Source organism: Ovis aries, chromosome 6, assembly GCF_016772045.2.
Source record: "Ovis aries strain OAR_USU_Benz2616 breed Rambouillet chromosome 6, ARS-UI_Ramb_v3.0, whole genome shotgun sequence".
Classification (NCBI taxonomy): Eukaryota; Metazoa; Chordata; class Mammalia; order Artiodactyla; family Bovidae; genus Ovis; species Ovis aries.
In genome coordinates, this window is record NC_056059.1 from 23,219,021 (window position 1) to 23,240,023 (window position 21,003).

A 21,003-nucleotide genomic window follows, 5' to 3' on the forward strand; every position below is an offset into this window, starting at 1 on the left:
TGCATGAAAGTGAAAAGTAAAAGTGAAGTCACTCAGTCGTGTCCAATTCTTCACGACTCCATGAACTGTAGCCTACCAGGCTCCTCCGTCCACGGGATTTTCCAGGCAAGAGTATCTAATGCTTACCACGGTTTTATTGATTTTAATCTATGGTTAGCTTCATTGCTATCAACAAATTAACACAGTAAATATTTACTGAGTACTAGAGACTCTCTCAGGCACTAGGAATAAATTCATGAACGAAATAGACAGGGCTCCCTCCTAAAGGACAGCATTCGTCCTCAGAGGTAAAAGTGGTGATTTAAAGAAAAAATGTGCTATGAAACAAAAATCACTATGTTTTGGGGATTGCAAAAAATACCATAAAGAGTAGCTGAGATAATTTCAAACTTGCCTTTATAAATTATTCATTAAAGCCATAAATTTAAATAATTCTGCACAAATAATTCATAACCTTCCCTCTTCAGCAAGGTCATCTGCTGAGAAGCTAACTCCAACTGTCCCTCTTTCGCTGGGGCTCCTGTGCCTCAGAGAGCCAGAGCTCGTCACAGCAGATAGGGAGGCAGTGGCCGAGGAGTGGTTAATAACCTCTGCTGGCTGACTGGATTCACCTCAGCTCTACCACCATTTGAGCAAATGATAGACACTCTCAATGACTCATCAGTAAATCACGTTTGAAAATAGTACCTACCATGGGTTTGTTGAGAGGAATTAAATGATATAAAGTAAGAGAGGTTCTTAGAATTATTCTTAACACAGAGTACATAATATGCAAGCATTAGCTCTTATTACTAGAGAAAAACACACTATATTAGTGATACTGATTTTTGTGATTTTATTTTCTCTTCTTCTTGGGTCCACTCTGAGTGTATGGGTTTTATTTATTTATCTGACATTCCTCTATCTTCCCTCAGCATCTGGAAGAGTGCCTAGTATAAAGCAGAGGGTGTTAAACTTCTAAGAATTCATGAGGGTTTATTTTTGTTTTTAGTAATGATACACAAAAATAGTCATGTATGGATGTGAAAGCTGGACCATAAAGAAGGCTGTGTGCCTAACAATTGATGCTTTTGAACTGTGGTGCTGGAGAAGACTCTTGAGAGTCCCTTGGACAGCAAGGAGATCAAATCAATCAATTCTAAAGGAAATAAATCAACCCTGAACACTCATTGGAAGGACTGAGGCTGACGCTGAAGCGCCAATACTTGGACCACCTTATGCAAACTGTTGGTTCATTGGAAAACACCCTGAGGCTGGGAAAGACTGAGGGAAGGAGGAGAAGTGAGTGACAGAGGATGAGATAGTTGGATGGTATCATCAACTTAATAGACATGAGTCTGAGCAAACTCTAGGAGATAGTGAACAACAGGGAAGCCTGGTGTCCTGCAGTCCACAGCATTGCAAACAGTTGGACACGACTGAGTGAGCAACAACAAAACCATCAGCTCATGAAATTTACTTGAGAATGTGCAAAAGATATCCTTGGGAGGATATATGAAAAAACTTATACTTGGAGGCTGTGTTATCAAAAAAATGAGCTGGAAGAATCTATAATATTACAGGCAATTTATATGCCAAAACTCCAGTTTACTCAATCACTACAAGTTTTGATAATATGTTATGTATAAATCTGTTCCTAATTTCCTTTTTTTATTTTAGCAGTGATGCATTTGTAACTACATGACTACAATTATTTTCTTATCACCTTTACTTCTCATGTCAGAATGAGGAGTAATCTCCCCAATTTCTTTTATTTTGCATTGATTTCTTCATTGCCCTATATTCTATTCAGGTGATTTAAAATGAAAAGTAAAGAGGTAGAAATTAAAAGACGCTTATTCCTTGGAAGGAAAGTTGTGACCAACCTAGACAGCATATTAAAAAGCAGAGACATTACTTTGTCAGCAAAGGTCTGTCTAGTCAAGGCTATGGTTTTTCCAGTGGTCATGTATGGATGTGAGAGTTGGACTGTGAAGAAGGCTGATCGCCAAAGAATTGATGCTTTTGAACGGTGGTGTTGGAGAAGACTCTTGAGTGTCCCTTGGACTGCAAGGAGATCCAACCAGTCCATCCTAAAGGAGGTCAGTCCTGGGTGTTCACTGGACAGACTGATGTTGAAGCTGTAACTCCAATACTTTGGCCACCTGATGTGAAGAGATGACTCGTTTGAGAAGACCCTGATGCTGGGAAAGATTGAGGGCAGGAGGAGAAGGGGATGACAGAGGATAAGATGGTTGGATGGCATCACTGACTCAATGGACATGGGTTTGGGTAGACTCCAGCAGCTGGTGATGAATAGGGAGACCTGGCATGCGGCGGTTCGTGGGGTTGCAGAGTCGGACACAACTGAGCAACTGGACTGAACTGAAAGAGGTACACAGAACTTCAGGCGTTGTGAAATTCATGTTTGGGGAAAACATTTAAAAATATTTTTTGCAAAATACCTTTGATATTGCATCTTTCTGTTCCTAATTTTCTTTTCAGGGAGTAAGATTAGTAATTTCTAATTTGTGAAAACATTTCTTTCTATGTAGAACTATGCTACATATATTTCTAGTAGTGTTTCTATAGAAGTTCTTCAACAACATATCATTAATTCCATTCCATGTATAAAAGACTTCTCAAATCTTATCATCCTTTCATCCTGAACATTATGAAATTGTAGGTTCAAGGTCTTAATGATCAGATATTTTGAAGCTGATACTGAGTCAAGATTATAGGGCCAATGAGGCAAGCAAAACATGAGTTCAGCGATATTCATGTCTATGTTGTATATTTTATTATGCAATTTGTATTATGTTATTTTGTACTTCCACTAGGGATTAGAGCCTAATGTTACGTTATGCTTGCTTCTGTTATAGGTTTAATAGCTCTGCCATCTAGCAATAACCAACAATATGGTTTTTGAATGAATTACCTAGATTATATTGAACTATCCTAGACTATATTTAACTTCTTTTCAAAAATTCAATTGTTTCATAAAAATATTTTCCCAAATACAAAATAATCATTCCAGTCTAATAATGGCTCAAAGTTTTCAAATGCTATTAACTTCCTAATTAATAAATTAGAAAGTTTAATAAAGAGAGTAATATTTTGTCAGTGTTAAAGATCAATATGAAGATGAATTATTTGGCAGGTCTGCAATATTGATGCAGTGAAACAATTGAGACTGATGAACTTGGATGCCCACTGGAATTACCTGGAAAACTTGAAAAGTACTGATAGCTGGAATCCACTCAAAGATTCTTTATTAATTTGGGGGTGTGGCTTGGGCATAGGGTGTTCTGAAGGCTTTGTAGCTAATTATAATATGCACCAAGTTTCAGAACCACTGCTCTAAACCCTTGATACTCAAGGTCTGAGAACCAGCAACATCAGTTTTACCTGGAAGTTTGTTTAAAAAGCAGAAGCTTAACTATTCCCCATGCCTATTGAATCAGATCCATATTGTCAGGGCTTCCATTTAAACTATAAAGAATCCTTTTCCTAAAAAAAATAAAGGACCAAGTCTATTCCATCATTTCCAACTCTAAAATTTAGATACTTCAACATGAATGAGGCACTAAGAAGCATTTTCAAACTTACCTAGAATTCTTTATCTATAAATGAGAGACCAAAGCCATCCTATCTTCTCCAATTCCACACTTCTCATTTCACAAACTTAAATATAATGCTGAGGGAATTTGTAAAAACTGTGTCATCGTTTCATCTTCATACCTTTACATACACTTTCTTTTCCTTAGAATTCCTGTTTCCTTTTTCTTTTCTCATTGAGACACATCATTTAAGATCTAGGTAAAATCCTATTTCCTTTAGGAAACACAGCTTGAAAAATAATGTAGCTTTTCTTTAAAATTCTATTGTCAATGTAATCAGTTTTGTGAACTGTAGCACATTTTTTCCTCTCTATGATTACATACATAATATCTTGTTTTCCCAGTTAAACGATGAGTATCTTAAGTAAGGGATCATGTCATGCTCCTTTTCTGTCCCAAGCTAATGTCTAACTTTTATAAGTGAACTGTATATTGTTAAAATGTATGTGGGAAATAAAGATAAGTGTGCATTACTCTCATAAGATTACTTATTCAAAGCAGCCTACCATTGCCCTTTTCCCGCAATGTGACCTTACCACACATCGTGCACGTTCTAACACATCTGGGTGAATCATAATCAGTTGTGCCTTAAGGCTTCTACTCTTTCCTTCCTGCTTCCCTCAGGCCCGACAGCCTGATGATAAAACTATTTCAAATAGCACAGAAACTCTACCGAAGAAAACCTCTGCTCATCAGCCCTACAGTATACCTATAGGAGACCTCTCACGGCCTGTAGCCATGCCTGTCTTACTCACCATTACATCTCCATCATTGTGTTCGGCACATACTGAGCATAAAACTGTATTAGAAACAGTGTGTCAACCAAAAACACAGGAATAAGCAATAAACAATGCATACTGCTAAGCTTGTGATAACATTTAGAAGTACAATCTTTTATCATAATATATTTTCCTTTATATATATGTATATTTCTATGATGAAAATAATATGCAGTCACTGTAGAAAACAAAGATTTAGCAAAATGAAAAAATGTAATCCCTGAAAGAGCAGAACCCATGCATAACTGTTAGCAGATGCATATCTGTCCAGACTATTGATTTATATATATATGCACACATATATATGCAGTGTGCATTTATATATATACACACACAAACATATGCTGTTAAACATACGTACCTCTTAAAACAGGCTCACACTCCATCTCCTGCTATATATCCTACTTGTATTCGATTAAGTATAAATCAAAGCATCACTCCAGTCAGCAAATCAGTTTAAAATAAAATTTGTTTATGATGGCTGCATTAACATATGTACCGAAATTTATTTGATCAATGACCTATCTTTAAAGGACTGAGTTATTTTCATTTTTGGTAATTATAAATAATGCTATGATGAACAATTTTCCTCATTCATTATCCAGATATTTTCTTGGAATAAAAACCAGCTCTCTCACCAAGGATGGGAGTTTTTGAAAACATTTCATCAGCAATTCTATACTCTTTGCTATAATATTTATTACGTAGAGTGAAATGTGACAAAAAGAATAATTGATGCAGTTGGAAAATACTCACGTTCCTTTTGAGGGCAGATTTCAGTTTGGAGAGATTGGAATTCATAGTATGGTATCTCATGTTTGAATGTGGATGTGAGAATATCATCAAGTTTGTCGATGTCACTCTGTTTTCAAATGAAAAGGAAATGTTTTGTTAGTTTAATTATTTACAAAGAAACTTACTTAGTGCAAGATAATAAAAATTATTGACTAGGATAAATACTGGGTAATCTTTAATAATACTTACAACTTTTTAAAAATAATAATATAAAATATTAGGGACTTGGAAAAAAGCCAGTTATTAGAATAATAGAAAAATGAATGCAAGAAATAAGTCTTTGCTTTTGGTTGGGCTTCCCTTGTGACTCAGCTGGTAAATAATCTGCCTATAATGTGGGAGACCTGGGTTTGATCCCTGGGTTGGAAAGATCCCCTATAGAAGGGAAAAGCTACCCACTCCAGTATTCTGGCCTGGAGAATTCCATGGGCTGTATAGTCCATGGGGTCGCAAAAAGTTGGACACGACTGAGCAATTTTCACTCACTCTCTTTGGATGAGCTAATTTACTTGAAAATTGACTAATTTTAGAAGAGAATTATAGGAAGTCAATGATAACACTGTCATTTGTTTCAATAATAAATTCTGTTAAAATATATGCTTCATTTTAATAAATGAGATAAAATGATGAATCTGATTCTTCAATTTAAGGGTCAGAAATGAGATTATTTTACTTCTGTGTCAAAGTGAGGGTGAATATTCATCTTGACCTATTTTTTCACCTGTAGATATAAAATAATTATATATCAACTTTATTTCCCTAATCTGAACATTTTGGAAGGAGTTATTGGTCTTGTACTACCAATGACATAATGGACTGCAAAAGCTACCATTTCTTTTAAACTGTGTTTTGTGAAGCAATGGCTGGGATTAAACTGACTTGTGACCTAGATGATTAAAGCTGAGAAAGTAGGTCAATGAACAAAATCCATGGGGTGGAGAGAGGATTATGGAACAAAAATATCTACTAAAGACTTTTGAAATGATTTCCAAGTAAATTAGATAGACTGCCAATATGAAGTCACAGAAATTAAATGATTGGGTTGAAAAAAATGATTTATTCTATTTCTTCATTTTTCAATAATCTGCCTATCTCAAATAATAAAGTGGTTCAAGCCTTTCTGGATTTTCTAAAAGTCCTGTTTAGAAGTGAAGAGAAAGGATGAAAGTTATAGCTATGTAACGCAAAGCAAAATGAGTGTTAGTGGCTCAGTATTGTCTGACTCTTTGCGACCCCATGGACTGTAGCCCGCCAGGCTCCTCTGTCTATGGGGTTTCCCAGGCAAGAATACTGGAGTGGATTGCCATTTCTTCCTCCAGGGGATCTTCCTGTCCCAGGGATCAAACCTGCATCTCCTGCATTGGTAGGCATTTTTTTTTTCTTTTACCATTTAGCCACTTGCGAAGCCCATATCTAACTAGAAGGGTGGTTAAAAATACAAAAATCTAATCTTCCCATATTTAATAGCTGACAAGAGGCGAGGAAAAAGGTTTTGAAATAATGATGTTGAATGAATAAACCTCTAAGGTTGACTACAGAATACTAAGTTATTTTTAAAAATCTGGTAAAGAAATACAGTAGTAGTAAAGAATCTTAACAAGAGAAATGATTTCAGTGAAATAATCATAGGAAGGCTATGAAATGTTCAAAATAGGAGACAAAATATATCATTTGCAGCATTTTACTTTCAGGTATCTAAAAAGAAAAGCAATGGTTGAACTAAAAACATCTTGTTTTTCTTATAACAAATTTTTATGCTTCCTTAAGTTTCACTAGTAAAAGAAAATAAGATTCACTTCGTTTATTCCATTGTTCATAATGTGTGCTATGAAAGCCAGCCAAAATAGACATTTAAAGGAAAATCTGATACACAGTTTACATATCTTAAACAAAATTCCCTCCTACAGCTTGTAGAGAGAATGACAGAGAACAGAACAAATATTTTCTGGTTATAAAAAGCCTTTTGCTTTTTTACAAGTATTCAACTTCAAGCCCTTAATGTAAAAGAATAAACAAGTAAATTGGGCTAAGATAAAAGAGATATTTTCCTTTGTCAAATTACTTTTTCTAAGTTTTAAGTGAGTCAGTTCTAAGAATTTCAACATGTCGTGACCACATATGCAAAAATAAGTGTTACAAGTATTAAACAATGCAATTTAACACCTCCTTCAAATATTTTGTATTTACTATTGATTAGGTATTCATGTAGCTGTAGAATATCTTTAAATAACTTGAAGCAATTATACCAGGAAGAAAATATATTGTGAGATCTGAGTTGAAATGCCTGCTTCAGGACTCATTAGTTGTGGACCTTAATAATACTTACCCAACAGAATTACTTAGGAGTTTAAATAAATACTTTGATGTGAGCCCTTAGCTATAGGACATGAAATACAATCACTGTGATTTAGAAGAGTGCACATCTATTCATGAGAGTTCACTCCCCAAACTAGCCTTTGCACTAACTGAACAAATTAAGTGCAAAGGCTAGCTTGGGGAAATAAGTCTGAACAAATAATTTAGTTTCTCTTTTTAAATTGTGTAATGTTTATCTTTAAAATTAGTTAGAATGTAGCTTGATTATTTTTTTTCAGTATCATTTTTTCATTTTTGGTTCAAATCATTCCCTTGTTTGCAGTCAGTAAAAACTTAATATGACTGCATCTTACATGATCATTTGCCAAATCACCATTGACATGCCCATCTGACCCCAGTCAGCTTACCTGTGGTCATGCCCATACAGTGAACAATTAGTAGTTTCTGTCAGCTCCATCAGTCATGCCAATCTGATAAAGCCTAGACCAAGCATGACTTGCCTCACATAAGGTCGTCTTTAATTTGATCAAACTTGAACAGACTTTTGAATGAAGATCAATAATGAAACAAAATGATAGTATAGGCATGTTAGACCATGTCTTTCTCATACATCCCAAATCATTCTGTCCCAGTTCAGTTCCTCTCCCTCTTTGTCCCCTGAGTCCAAAAACTCCGTTCATATCATCAATGATGTCCAGCCATCTCATCCTCTGTCGTCCCTTCTCTCCTGCAATATCAGGGTCGTCATTTATCATTCCTTAAATTCCATATCAGAAAGGACTGTTGGGTCTCCTGTACTTGGTCTTTTTCATTTCTTGGCTTCACTTCACTCTCTATATATGACCACTGGCATAGCCCCAGATTCAGACCTTCCTGTTAAAATATCTCATCAGAACTGATTCGGAAATGAATTCTTTTAACAGCTGAGTAATACTCCAGTTGTGTACAGTATGTACCATGCTTATCCATTCATCTGCTGATGGACATCTAGGTATTGTTTCCATGTCCTGGCTGTCATAATTACATGTATAACATGAGTGGGAGCACCAGACATGTTGTCACTAACAATTTTCAATATACTGGTGTTCCTAATTTTAATATACGTACCACATTTTCCTTATCATCTGTCAATGAACATCTAGGTTGCTTCCATGCCCTGGCTATTGTAAATAATGCGTATGCCCAGTAGTGGGATTGCTGGGTCATATGGTACATTTAATCCTAGTTTTTTAAAGAAATATCCATACTGTTCTCCATAATGGTTATTTCAGTTTATATATCCACTAACAGTGTAGGAGTGTTCCCTGTTCTCCACACCCTCTCCAGCATTTATTGCTTGCAGATTTTTTGATGATGGCCATTCTGATTGGTGTGAAGTGGTACCTCATTGTGGTTTTGATTTGTATTTCTCTAATAATGAGTGATGTTGAGCATCTTTTCATGTGTTTATTGGTCATTTGTATAACTTAGGAGAAATATCTGTTTAGGTCTTCTGCCCACTTTTTGATTGGGCTGCTTGTTTTCCTGATACTGAGCTGTATCAAATGCTTATATATTCTGGAGATTAATTCTGTGTCAGTTGTTTTGTTTGCAGTTATTTTCTCCCATTCTGAGGGGAGCTTTGGAACAAATATTGCATTAGACCATTCAAAGAAATGTCTTTCAAAAAATCTTTATCTAAATGAGGCCATGATTTCTTGAAAAATTTTGGGAATTATTCTCTTGAATTGTTTTAGATGCTAGCTTCCAAAACAAACAATAGAATTAGTCTCATCATTTTATATTCATTTGAGTTTTTTTCCTTTGTTGTCCTTTTTTTTTTCTTTTGCCCTGCTCTTTTAACTTCAGCCAAAAGCAGCACTGCCTTAGCCAATAGCCCAATAACCTTCTCAAAATGGCCTGTGTCTGTGCTATCAGGAAGCCAGGACCTCTGATTGATGGATCACATGAGGTTGGGTGGGAAATTTAATGTATATTCTTTCATCCAACAAAATACACATTGAGCAGCCATGTATCTGGCAGTGTACTTGATTTTGGATATGAAACAGGGAACTAAATAGATAGCATCCCCACCTTTATTGACTTTGGAGTTTAATGAGAGACAGATAATGAAAGATAACTTGAAAAATATCACACCCAGAAATGTCAAATTATAGTATTACAAAGAGATACATAGGGAGATGTATGGATCAAGGAAGGCTCCGCTGAGGAAGAGGTGCTAGATTAAAAATTGGAGTTAAAACTAACTAGATGAAGATACTTATTGGAAAAGGTGATAGAGAGAGGGTTTCAGTTACAGAGGAGCACATATAAATGCCCTGAGGTAGGAAATTAACTAAAAGTAAAGCAGATCAGAGGTCCTGGAAAGCAGAAGCAGAAGATTAAGATGGGACCTACTTAAAATCTTTTGCACAGTGAAGGAAACCACAAACAAGATGAAAAGATAATCCTCAGAATGGGAGAAAATAATAGCAAATGAAACAACCGACAAAGGATTAATTTCTGAAATCCACAAGCAGCTCATTCAGCTCAATACCAGAAAAACAACCCAATCAAAAAGTGGGCAGAAGACCTAAACAGACATTTCTCCAAAGAAGATATACAGATGACTAACAAACATATGAAAAGATGCTCAACATCACTCATTATTAGAGAAATGTAAATCAAAACTACAATGAGGTATCACCTCACACCAGTCAGAATGGCCATCGTCAAAAAATCTACAACAATCCATGCTGGAGAGGGTGTGGAGAAAAGGAAATCCTCCTGCACTGTTGGGGGGAATGTAATTTACACAGCCACTATGGAAGACAATGTGGAGATTACTTTAAAAACTAGGAATAAAACTATATATGACCCAGCAACCTCACTACTGGGCATATACCCTGAGGATACCATAAGTGAAGAGGGCACATACACTCCAATGTTCACTGCAGCACTATTTACAATAGCCAGGGCATGAAGCAACCTAGATGTTCATCGACAGATGAAGGGATAAAAAAGTTGTGGTACATATACACAATGGAATATTATTCAGCCATAAAAAGAAACACATTTGATTCAGTTCTGATGACGTGGATGAACCTAGAGCCTATTATACACAGTGAAGTAAGTCAGGAAGAGAAAGACAAATATCTCATATTAACACATATATAGGGAATTTAGAAAGATGGTACCGATAAACCTATCTGCACGCATCAGTGGAGACGCAGACATAGAGAGCAGACTTGTGGACACAGAGAGGGAAGGAGAGGTGGGAGAAATTGAGACAGAGGCACTGCAGCGTATATATTAGCATATGTGAAACCAGGCAGCTAGTAGAAAGGTACTATATGACGCAGGGAGCTCAAATCTGGTGCTCTGTGACAACTTAGAGGGGTAGGGGGCTCCAGGGGGAGGGGACAGACATATACCTAAGGCTGGTTAATGTTGATATATGGCAGAAACCAACACAATACTGTAAAGCAATTATCCTCCAACTAAAAATAAATTATTTTATTAAAAAGATTAAGTTGGAAGGTGAGAGGGGCAATGACATCAAGGCCATATTTTTCATGCTAAAGATTTTTTAAATCCGTTTAACAACTGGAATCTATTGAAGTATTTGAGCAAGAGAATTGTATGCTGACATCATTATTCTTAAAATACCCTCACAGACCAGGGACTTCAGATAAGTAGGGTGTGTGCAAAACCTACAGTTGGGAACCAGTTAGGAGATTAGTCTAGCAATGTAGGTAAGAGGAAAAGGTCCACTAAAGTGTGAAAACTAGAGAGATGTATACAGAAGTGAGCAATATTTAGTAAGTAAAACTGATATGGCTTAATAATGGATTGAATTTTTAGGGTGCGGGAGTGCAAGGTATGAGGAGACTCCTGTGTTTCTGGTTTTTAAAACAGATTGACTATGATGCATTTCATGAGTTAGAGAACAGTGAGAGATAGGCTTAAAGGAAATCCACAGTTGGTGTACACCTCATAAACCAATGAGAGAAATTGCAGAGGAAATATTCATCAAAAAATAAGGGTGGCTAAGAATCAAAACTGGATGGATTTAAAATTTTATTTTATAGATCTACAATGAAGAGATTGCAAATGAAAGGCAAAGGGTGTAAGAAGAAAACCAGGAACACATGTCTTCCTGGAAGTTAAGGAGAAAAATTAAATCAAGACAGTAAGTTTGTTCAATGGTGTTAATTGCTGCTGAAAAGTCAAGTTACATTTTTTAAATGTTCATCAGATTTATTGGGAGGGACTTGTGCATAACTGATTTATATTTGTTTGTGTGTTGATACTTAATAAGGTTGATGAAACTAAATGGCTGATCTCTGAAAAATAATAAGTTCTTAGAAGTTTAATTTTCCTTATCAAAGACTTATTTTACTTAATTTCCTATGTCCTGATACAGTTTAATGTAGAAGCATATTTCATGAATGCTAAACACAATTTAAACTTTCCAAATTATATTCCTCTTTATTTCTTTATCTTATTGTTAATACTATTTAATAAAGAGAACCACAAGAATGTACAATGATTTTTAGTAAATGCAAACAAACACATTTTGGCCGCAAGGTTTTTTAGTCTTCTAATTTCCAAAGAAGTACGGAATATTTGAGGTTTGTTCCTACCTTTTATTTATATGAATAAAGCTATGAAGGAACCTTGTTAACAGTGTTTGACTTGTGCTTTGTTTTTTTAGGGTTGTTTAAAAATGCTCGTTATGATTGAAGATCTGAATGCGCTAAAGAACTAGACAGGAAAAGCAGAAGGCTGTGCTTGGATGGGGTTGCTATAGACAGCATTTACACCAGCACAGAGACATCCTCTGCAGAGGGCAGTCAAAGCCAGCCCCAGCTTGACAAGAAGAAAGCGGATATAAGGTGCAAGAGAGACACTTCAGTTTGGGAGAAATAAAGCACTGAGGAAGTATTTATTTCCATCAAGTGAGCAGAAACTATAAATTAAGAAGTCATTAACAAAATATGTTCTAAACAGTAGCTAAACATAAACTGAAACATATGGGACCAATAACTATGAAAATGGACTAAGATGGCATAGAAGATCAAGAATTGTAGAGAAACAACAGTATAGTTATGTCACTGGCTATTTCTGTGCTCAGCAATAGTCTTTTCTTATAACAGTGGCTGTATCTACCATTAAAGCTAACTGATTTACTTGTTTTTCTCTAAATAAATGGATGAGTGTACTAGCTGTGTGTTCTTGTTTGAGTCACTGATTTGTAACGGAGGTGAGTATAATCATTGAGTCTGGGGTATCCTAATCAGGCATCAATTAACCGTTAGGAAATGTCACATCTAAACTTCAAAAGATTTGTTTTACTCTTATTGGTCCATTCCAATTGGAGAACAAACAATGTGAAAAATGAATCCAGAAATACATCTTCAAATTGCATTTGGACTATTCTTTGTCTGATTAAAAATCTGATGGTTTTCTTCGTGATAGCTCAGTGGGTAAAGAATCTTTCAAAAGCCTGCAATGCAGGAGACACAGGAGGCGCAGGTTCTCTCCCTGGCTTGGGAAGATCCCCTGGAGAAGGAGATGGCAACCCACTCCAGAATTTTTGCCTGGAGGATCCCATGGACAGTGGGGCCTGGGGGGCTACAGTCCAAATCTCTGCTCAGAAATACAAAACAAGTAATAAAACTGATCAAAGGTACATGAAACTCAAATCACTTCCTTCTTCTCTGGGAGTAGAATTAAGAATCAGTGCAAATAAAATGGAAATAAAGGCTATATGGAAAGCCCATATATTTGCAAGTCAGTCTTCTTTAATGGAGAATGGTCATAGCTCTCAATCTAAACAAGCATTTTTTTTTCCTTGACTTACAATTATGGAATATTTGAGCTGGAAATGACCTTGGAGATCATATACTTAAATTTCTTCACTGTTCACAGGAGGGAATTCCTTTAGCACTAGGGAAAATGAGCGCTCATGAAGTGATTACTAAATAAAAGAATCCAACTCCTGCTCCTGCCCTATCTAGAACTATTTCTCTTATACCACACTGCCACAGTCCAGTAGGAAAAAGGAAAGATAATAAGCAGCCTTTTGAGAGAGGTAAGACCTTAGGCATTTTTGAGTAATAAACCTCTTCTTAACGTTCATAAGAAAGGCAAGATCGAATCAAAAATTTTACAGCCATTAAAAGTCAGTTATGAAGTATATTTGGGAAGCTTGATGTACTGCAGCTCACGGGGTTGCAAAGTGTCGGACATGACTTAGGGACTGACCAACAATGATGAAGTATATGTACATGGAGTTCATGGCTGAGGTAGGATGTGAAGGAAAGTTTGTAGTACAAATTTGCCTAGTATTGTGAACCTCTGAGAGTCCCTTACTTTCATAAGCATCAGATTCATTTATTCAATTTTATAAATAAATAGCAGTATAATTTTTCAAAGGGAAGATTTCATTTCTCTCTTATTTGTATACTTATATTATAGGTTTTCACTTATTTATTTAAATAGCACTAGGAAAACACGTATCACTCTTTTCTCATGTTTTTAAACCCTTAGTATCAGTTGCGCCACATGCATCAGGAACTATAACCACGTGAAGAAGCAGCATGCAAAGATGAAAACCACAATGCCATGCCTTAAAGATGAGGGTAAATGGCTTACTGTGTGTTTAAAGAAGGCCCTGTCCTGGGTGGCTAAAACACAGGAATAATGGAGGGAATTAAGGAGACAAGGAGGCATGCTGTGGAGGAGTCAGTGTTGGAAAAGATGTAGGACCCTGAAGGCTTGTGTGTTTATCAACCTTTTGAGAGAGGCAAGGACTTTTTTTTTTTAAAGAAAAGTTAAGAGTCCTGAAGTTCCCAGTTTCTTTCAGTAGGAAGAATCTTCTGAAGACCTCTTTAAGGGAGATAACCACTAATGTTAAGCTTTAACTTAATGAAGAAACCAACCTGTAAAGGAACTAATGAAAAAAAAAAAAAACTGGGAAATTCCTTATGATGTGAGAGTTCTCTTAATCCATGTCCTCCACTTCAACCCTATCTGGCTTCACAGTGTATTAAATATTTGTAGGCAGTAAACCAAAGATTGGGTAATCAGTTCAGTTCAGTTCAGTTGCTCAGTCGTGTCTGACTCTTCGCGACCCCATGAATCGCAACACGCCAGGCCTCCCTGTCCATCACCATCCCTCAGAAGAAATGGAGTAACCATCATGGTCAAAAAAAGAGTCCGAAATGCAGTACTTGGATGCAGTCTCAAAAACGACAGAATGATCTCTGTTCGTCTCCAAGGCAAACCATTCAATATCACAGTTATCCAAGTCTATGCCCCAACCAGTAACACTGAAGAAGTTGAAGTTGAATGGTTTTATGAAGACCTACAAAACCTTTTAGAACTAACACCCCAAAAAGATGTCTTTTTCATTATAGGGGACTGGAATGCAAAAGTAGGAAGTCAAGAAACACCTGGAGTAACAGGCAAATTTGGCCTTGGAATGCAGAATGAAGCAGGGCAAAGACTAACAGAGTTTTGCCAAGAAAATGCACTGGTCATAGCAAACACCCTCTTCCAACAACACAAGAGAAGACTCTACACATGGACATCACCAGATGGTCAACACCAAAATCAGATTGATTATATTCTTTGCAGCCAAAGATGGAGAATCTCTATACAGTCAACAAAAACAAGACCAGGAGCTGACTGTGGCTCAGATCATGAGCTCCTTATTGCCAAATTCAGACTTAAATTGAAGAAAGTAGGGAAAACCGCTAGACCATTCAAGTATGACCTAAATCAAATTCCTTATGATTATACAGTGGAGGTGAGAAATAGATTTAAGGGCCTAGATCTGATAGATAAGAGTGCCTGATGAACTATGGAATGAGGTTTGTGACATTGTACAGGAGACAAGGATCAAGACCATCTCCATGGAAAAGAAATGCAAAAAAGCAAAATGGCTGTCTGGGGAGGCCTTATCAATAGCTGTGAAAAGAAGAGAGGTGAGAAGCAAAGGAGAAAAGGAAAGATATAAGCATCTGAATGCAGAGTTCCAAAGAATAGCAAGAAGAGATAAGAAAGCCTTCTTCAGTGATCAATGCAAAGAAATAGAGGAAAAGAACAGAATGGGAAAGACTAGAGATCTCTTCAAGAAAATTAGAGATACCAAGGGAATATTTCATGCAAAGATTGAGTAATACATATAGTTTAATAAAAAGTAGCAATGAAATGGACCTAACACAAAGACGAAAATAAGATTTCAATAGGTATAAAGTAAAACATGCAAGATGATAAACATATTCAATGCAATATACCTTTTAATCAATAAGAACTACAACTAATAAAAATTATTTGGTACTATTCTAAAAACTCTCTTGATAAACATGAGCCTAACGCTTTGATCAATAATTGCTATTATAGTTTAGCATTCTGACCTAGTGTGGTTTTTTTATATCTAGTTTTTCCTATATAAAGTTAAACTTATTGTTGCCCCTAGATAATTTTGTAAATAAGATGGAAGTCTCAAAGGCTTTAATTATCTCAGTTAAATAGGAGTTACTAGTTTTTCTAACACTAATACTTGAATTCTAATTATCTTCCCAAATAGGGCTTTGGATTTTTTCATCTGAATTCACTGTTCTAGGTGACGGTCTGAAAATTGTCCCTTTATGAGGCTATATGCTGGGGTTTAATATTTATGCAAAAAAATACAAAATGATTTAGGAAGCAGTTAGGTAATAAGCTGGTTTAGCTAAAGTCTTCTGAAGCCTAATAGACATCTTCAAAATAAACTAAGAAAATAAAATTTCTCTTTATCATTTCTTTCCTCAGATTCACAGAATGATCATTTTGCTATATGCCCTACAGTTTTTAAATGATAATAGAAAGTCGCTTACCACAAATTTGAGGATTACTGAAAACTAAAATCCATAGATTTCTCATTACTGTTCCTTCCCTCAAATTTCCAGAATATTCATGTTATTAAATGCCCAAGAGCTTTGAAATGATTATAGGAAGTATCTAATTACTAATTTTAAGGATTACTTAAATCACATCTGCCATTAACATTTATAAGAAAACTCAGGATAGCTCTTTTAGTATACCATTTCAGCTAAGTGGGCAGAATATTAAAAAAACACACACAACCCATAAATCTGCTGGTATATGTCCTCACAGATATATAATAACTGTGCTGAATAAACTTCCAATGTATGTTGTTCTTAAGTAGAGATGGTCAGTGGACTATCTGCGACATACACAAATTTCCCAGTTTAAGTAGTTGAGAAGCATAGGAAAGAAATAGCAGTGTTGTATGCTGGAGAGGAAAAGCATAACTTTTTACAACTTTCAGAATATAACTTACATGACAGCAAAGCGAAATGTCAAAACAAGCAATCAAAAGTCCATAAGGAGAAACACAGTGTGGGGTGGGACACGTCCTTTGAGGCCAAGTAACCCTAAAGCACAGCAAGGTTCCTCTGTGTCCCTGCAGTTCCTTCTTTTTAATCAAGGGTGGAGTCTGATTTTTACCATCTCAGCAAATTCATGGTAGGGACACCTCCCGCGGTCCGGATGCCAGTGGATGAGATGAAACCCATTAGTCCAAGATGTAAAGGACACTGAGTGACACGCAGACTTCCCTTCCGTCAGGATTGTGATGGTGTGTCTTGGTCTGGTCTGAAATCTCAGTCTCAGAATTTGTTTCATTTAAATCCACAACATTTACAGGTCCTCTTATGACAATAGCGCAAACTCTAAAATATCTTCAGTTGTATATATTAATCCAAATCTCTTAATGTTTCTTGTCAAGCTGTAGTCTACTGTCACCAACTTAGAATCATTCTACCTCTCAGGACTCAGAAAAGTGAAAGTGATGTCGCTTAGTCGTGTCCGACTCTTTTCGACCCATGGACTGTAGCCCACCAAACTCTTCCGTCCATGGGATTCTCCAGGCAAGAATACTGGAGTGGATTGCCATTTCCTTCTCCAGGGGATCTTCCCGACCCAGGGATTGAACCCAGGTCTCCCACACTGCAGGCAGACGCTTTAACCTCTGCGCCACCAGGGAAGCCCCAGGACTCAAACCTCAGGTTTAAAGTGTCTCCCAAGAGTGAAAACCTGAATCAAGCTGTGACTGCCTGCAATCCCCCTTTCACTAGGCACCAGGGCTCAGTGGAGAGAACCCTTCCTCACCTCTCATTTCTGACACTGACGGTAGAAATGAAACAGATTATTTTTCTAGTTATCAAAAAACTACTCAAAAAAAGTTTGTGTTCATTCAAAGCTACAGAAGAAATCATGACTTGGATATCTGAAACATTCTGAAAAACTGTTTGAGTCATAAATTACATCCCATTTTCACTATATACTAAATATTTTTTTGCTCCCCAAAGGCAAAATCAACAGAAAAATGTGTTTTGGGGACTACTTTACTTCTATGCTGACTGAATACCTTATAGTGCAATATAACGCTTCATTAGTCATTTTGCAATGGATAAAGTTTTTAAAGTAGAATAAAGTAGACATCACAGGAAAATGAAAAAAATCTGTATTTCAAGCTGTTACTTTTATTTTTGCTTTGCAATTACAATATAGACATTTTCTCAAATGTCCTCAGGCTCCTCAGTCTGACAAATGGTATTTCACTCTCGATTCTCTAGGATATTTTAACCTTTTCCAAATATATCATTCATAAAAGGAGAATACTAATAGAAAAAAATGTGTCACACAAAACAAATAACAAAGCCACCAATTCAAACTAGTTTAAACAGTAAGGCTTCCTGACAACCTGTCAACATCATTATCACTGATGGTTTTGTTACAAACCTAAGGGAGTGTTTTGTGGTAAATCTAAAGATGACATGCGCAGTTCAACTACCTTTTTCTTCACCTTTCCTCTGGTCTGCCTCCTCCTTCCCCCAGAAAAACCAAGGTAATTAAGCAAGGTTGTAATTCTAATTATCAAATAGCTGTTGAATGAAATGACAGTTTTTTCAGTGAAGATTTGATGTAATAAGCATATAAAGAAGTTCCACACTGAGCAAGCTTTCTACTAAAAGTGGATCATGTAACAACGACAACAGCAGCAAAAAAATGCAGAAATTAAACAAGTGGCTTACAATGACTCAAAATGCACATTTTACCTTCTCAGTCCATCAGGGCAGGGTACTCACAGTATCTACTATTCACTGGAAAATGTCCAAACTAAGGACCCTGGACAGGACTGTAAACTCCACAGCAAGTCAACACTGCCAAGTACCACTATGTCACACCAGTGAAAAAAACCTGAAAACTCCTCTTCGTAGAGTTTCCAGAAAAGTTTAGCTTTTCTGGAATTTCAAATAAATGTTATTAATTTAAAGAATTACTCTCACTGTCAGAAAAGAGTGATAAATGAAACTAAGAAAAAAATACACCGAGCTTGGAAATGTCCTTATGAAAATAACAATTTCCAGGTTAACACCACACACTTCTGTTTTGATGGTATTCTTGACTTGTCTGAATCCTTAACTTCAAAACTTTATTTTGTATTACCCACATCTAACTAAAGAGAAAATTCAGTGTTTAAGAGTTCTCTTTAATCCTTTTGTCTTTATCTGGTCTGTAACAGCTTTAAAATGAGCCCATCAGAGTAGCCTTAATACTTTGTAATGGATAACCTGTTGTGACATCACCTGAAATGATTTGACTTATACTAACTAATTTATCTACATTTCTGCATCACAGAGGTCAATTTCTTCCTTTCCTATTGATCAGTAATTCATCTCATTCAACCAGCATTCAGACTTTATACCAAAGTATGTATTCATTTATTCTATGTTAGCTCTTTGGCTTATTACAGACTTCATGGAAAGAGCAGCTTACCTGGTACACATCATCTCGTGGACCTGCAGCTCCCAACAGGCATTTCATAGCCTTCTGGGTTGTATAGTACTTAATCTCTGCTGTGGCCTTAATGATTCCATCAACGTAGACATCAACATTGACAGAGCCAGCAGGAAAATCTGTAAAACACAAATGAGAGGAGCTGAGTATATAAACAAATGTACCATATTATTACATCTCTTAGAGAATCTGAAGTGAGGTTTTAAGAATTCATAACAATTTTACTAACTTTTAACATGAAATTGTTTTCTTTTTTATCCTTAGCAGTTAGAAATCACAAAACAAAATGTATACTTTTGCACTTAATTGTTTAAAAAACTTAACAAATAAAAACATACATTAAAATTATAATAAAAGCAAAGCAATAAATCTTTTCTCCTTACCTTCTAACCTCCATTATTTTTGAGTAATATAATCATTTCTTGCCAGCAAATTTGGAAAACTCAGCAGTGGCCACAGAACTGGAAAAGGTCAGTTTTCATTCCAATTCCAAAGAAAGGCAATGCCAAAGAATGCTCAAACTATTGCACAATTGCACTCATCTCACATGCTAGTAAAGTAATGCTCAAAATTCTCCAAGCCAGGCTTCAGCAATACGTGAACCATGAACTTCCTGATGTTCAAGCTGGTTTCAGAAAAGGCAGAGGAACCAGAGATCAAATTGCCAACATCCTCTGGATCATCGAAAAAGCAAGAGAGTTCCAGAAAAACATCTGTTTCTGCTTTATTGACTACACCAAAGCCTTTGACTGTGTGGATCACAAGAAACTGTGGAAAATTCTGAGAGAGATGAGAATACCAGACCCCCTGACCTGCCTCGAGAAATCTGTATGCAGGCTCAGGAAGCAACAGTTAGAACTGGACATGGAACAACAGACTGGTTTCAAATAGGAAAAGGAGTACATTGAGGCTGTATATTGTCACCCTGCTTATTTAACTTATATGCAGAGTACATCATGAGAAACGCTGGACTGGAAGAAACACAAGCTGGAATCAAGATTGCCGGGAGAAATATCAATCACCTCAGATATGCAGATGACACCACCCTTATGGCGGAAAGTGAAGAGGAACTAAAAAGCCTCTTGATGAAAGTGAAAGTGGAGAGCAAATAAGTTGGCTTAAAGCTCAACATTCAGAAAACGAAGATCATGGCATCCGGTCCCACCACTTCATGGGAAATAGATGGGGAAACAGTGGAAACAGTGGCTGACTTTATTTTTTTGGGCTCCAAAATCACTACAGATGGTGACTGCAGCCATGAAATTAAAAGACACTTACTCCTTGGAAGGAAAGTTATGACTAACCTAGATAGCATACTCAAAAGCAGAGACATTACTTTGCCGACTAAGGTCCGTCTAGTCAAGGCTATGGTTTTTCCTGTGGTCATGTATGGATGTGAGAGCCGGAAGAAGGCTGTGAAGAAGGCTGAGCACTGAAGAACTGATGGTTTTGAACTGTGGTGTTGGAGAAGACTCTTGAGAGTCCCTTGGACTGCAAGGAGACCCAACCAGTCCATTCTGAAGGAGATCAGCCCTGGGATTTCTTTGGAAAGAATGATGCTAAAGCTGAAACTCCAATACTTTGGCCATCTCATGCAAAGAGTTGACTCATTGGAAAAGACTCTGATGCTGGGAGGGATTGGGGGCAGGAGGAGAAGG

At 36.5% G+C, this 21,003-nt stretch overlaps 1 protein-coding gene across 3 annotated transcripts in view; it reads right to left on the reverse strand.

The window, feature by feature from the left end:
- The window catches only part of BANK1 (B cell scaffold protein with ankyrin repeats 1), a 329,439-nt gene that overhangs the window by 201,240 nt on the left and 107,196 nt on the right, over window positions 1-21,003 (reverse strand). For all 3 annotated transcript variants that reach the window (XM_027970855.3, XM_042251204.2, XM_027970854.3), the window contains exons 5-6: window positions 19,325-19,464; window positions 5,135-5,240 (exon numbers count right to left, since the gene is read on the reverse strand). In XM_027970855.3, the coding sequence (XP_027826656.2) occupies window positions 5,135-5,240; window positions 19,325-19,464 (246 nt within the window). The remainder of the gene's footprint in view (window positions 1-5,134; window positions 5,241-19,324; window positions 19,465-21,003) is intronic.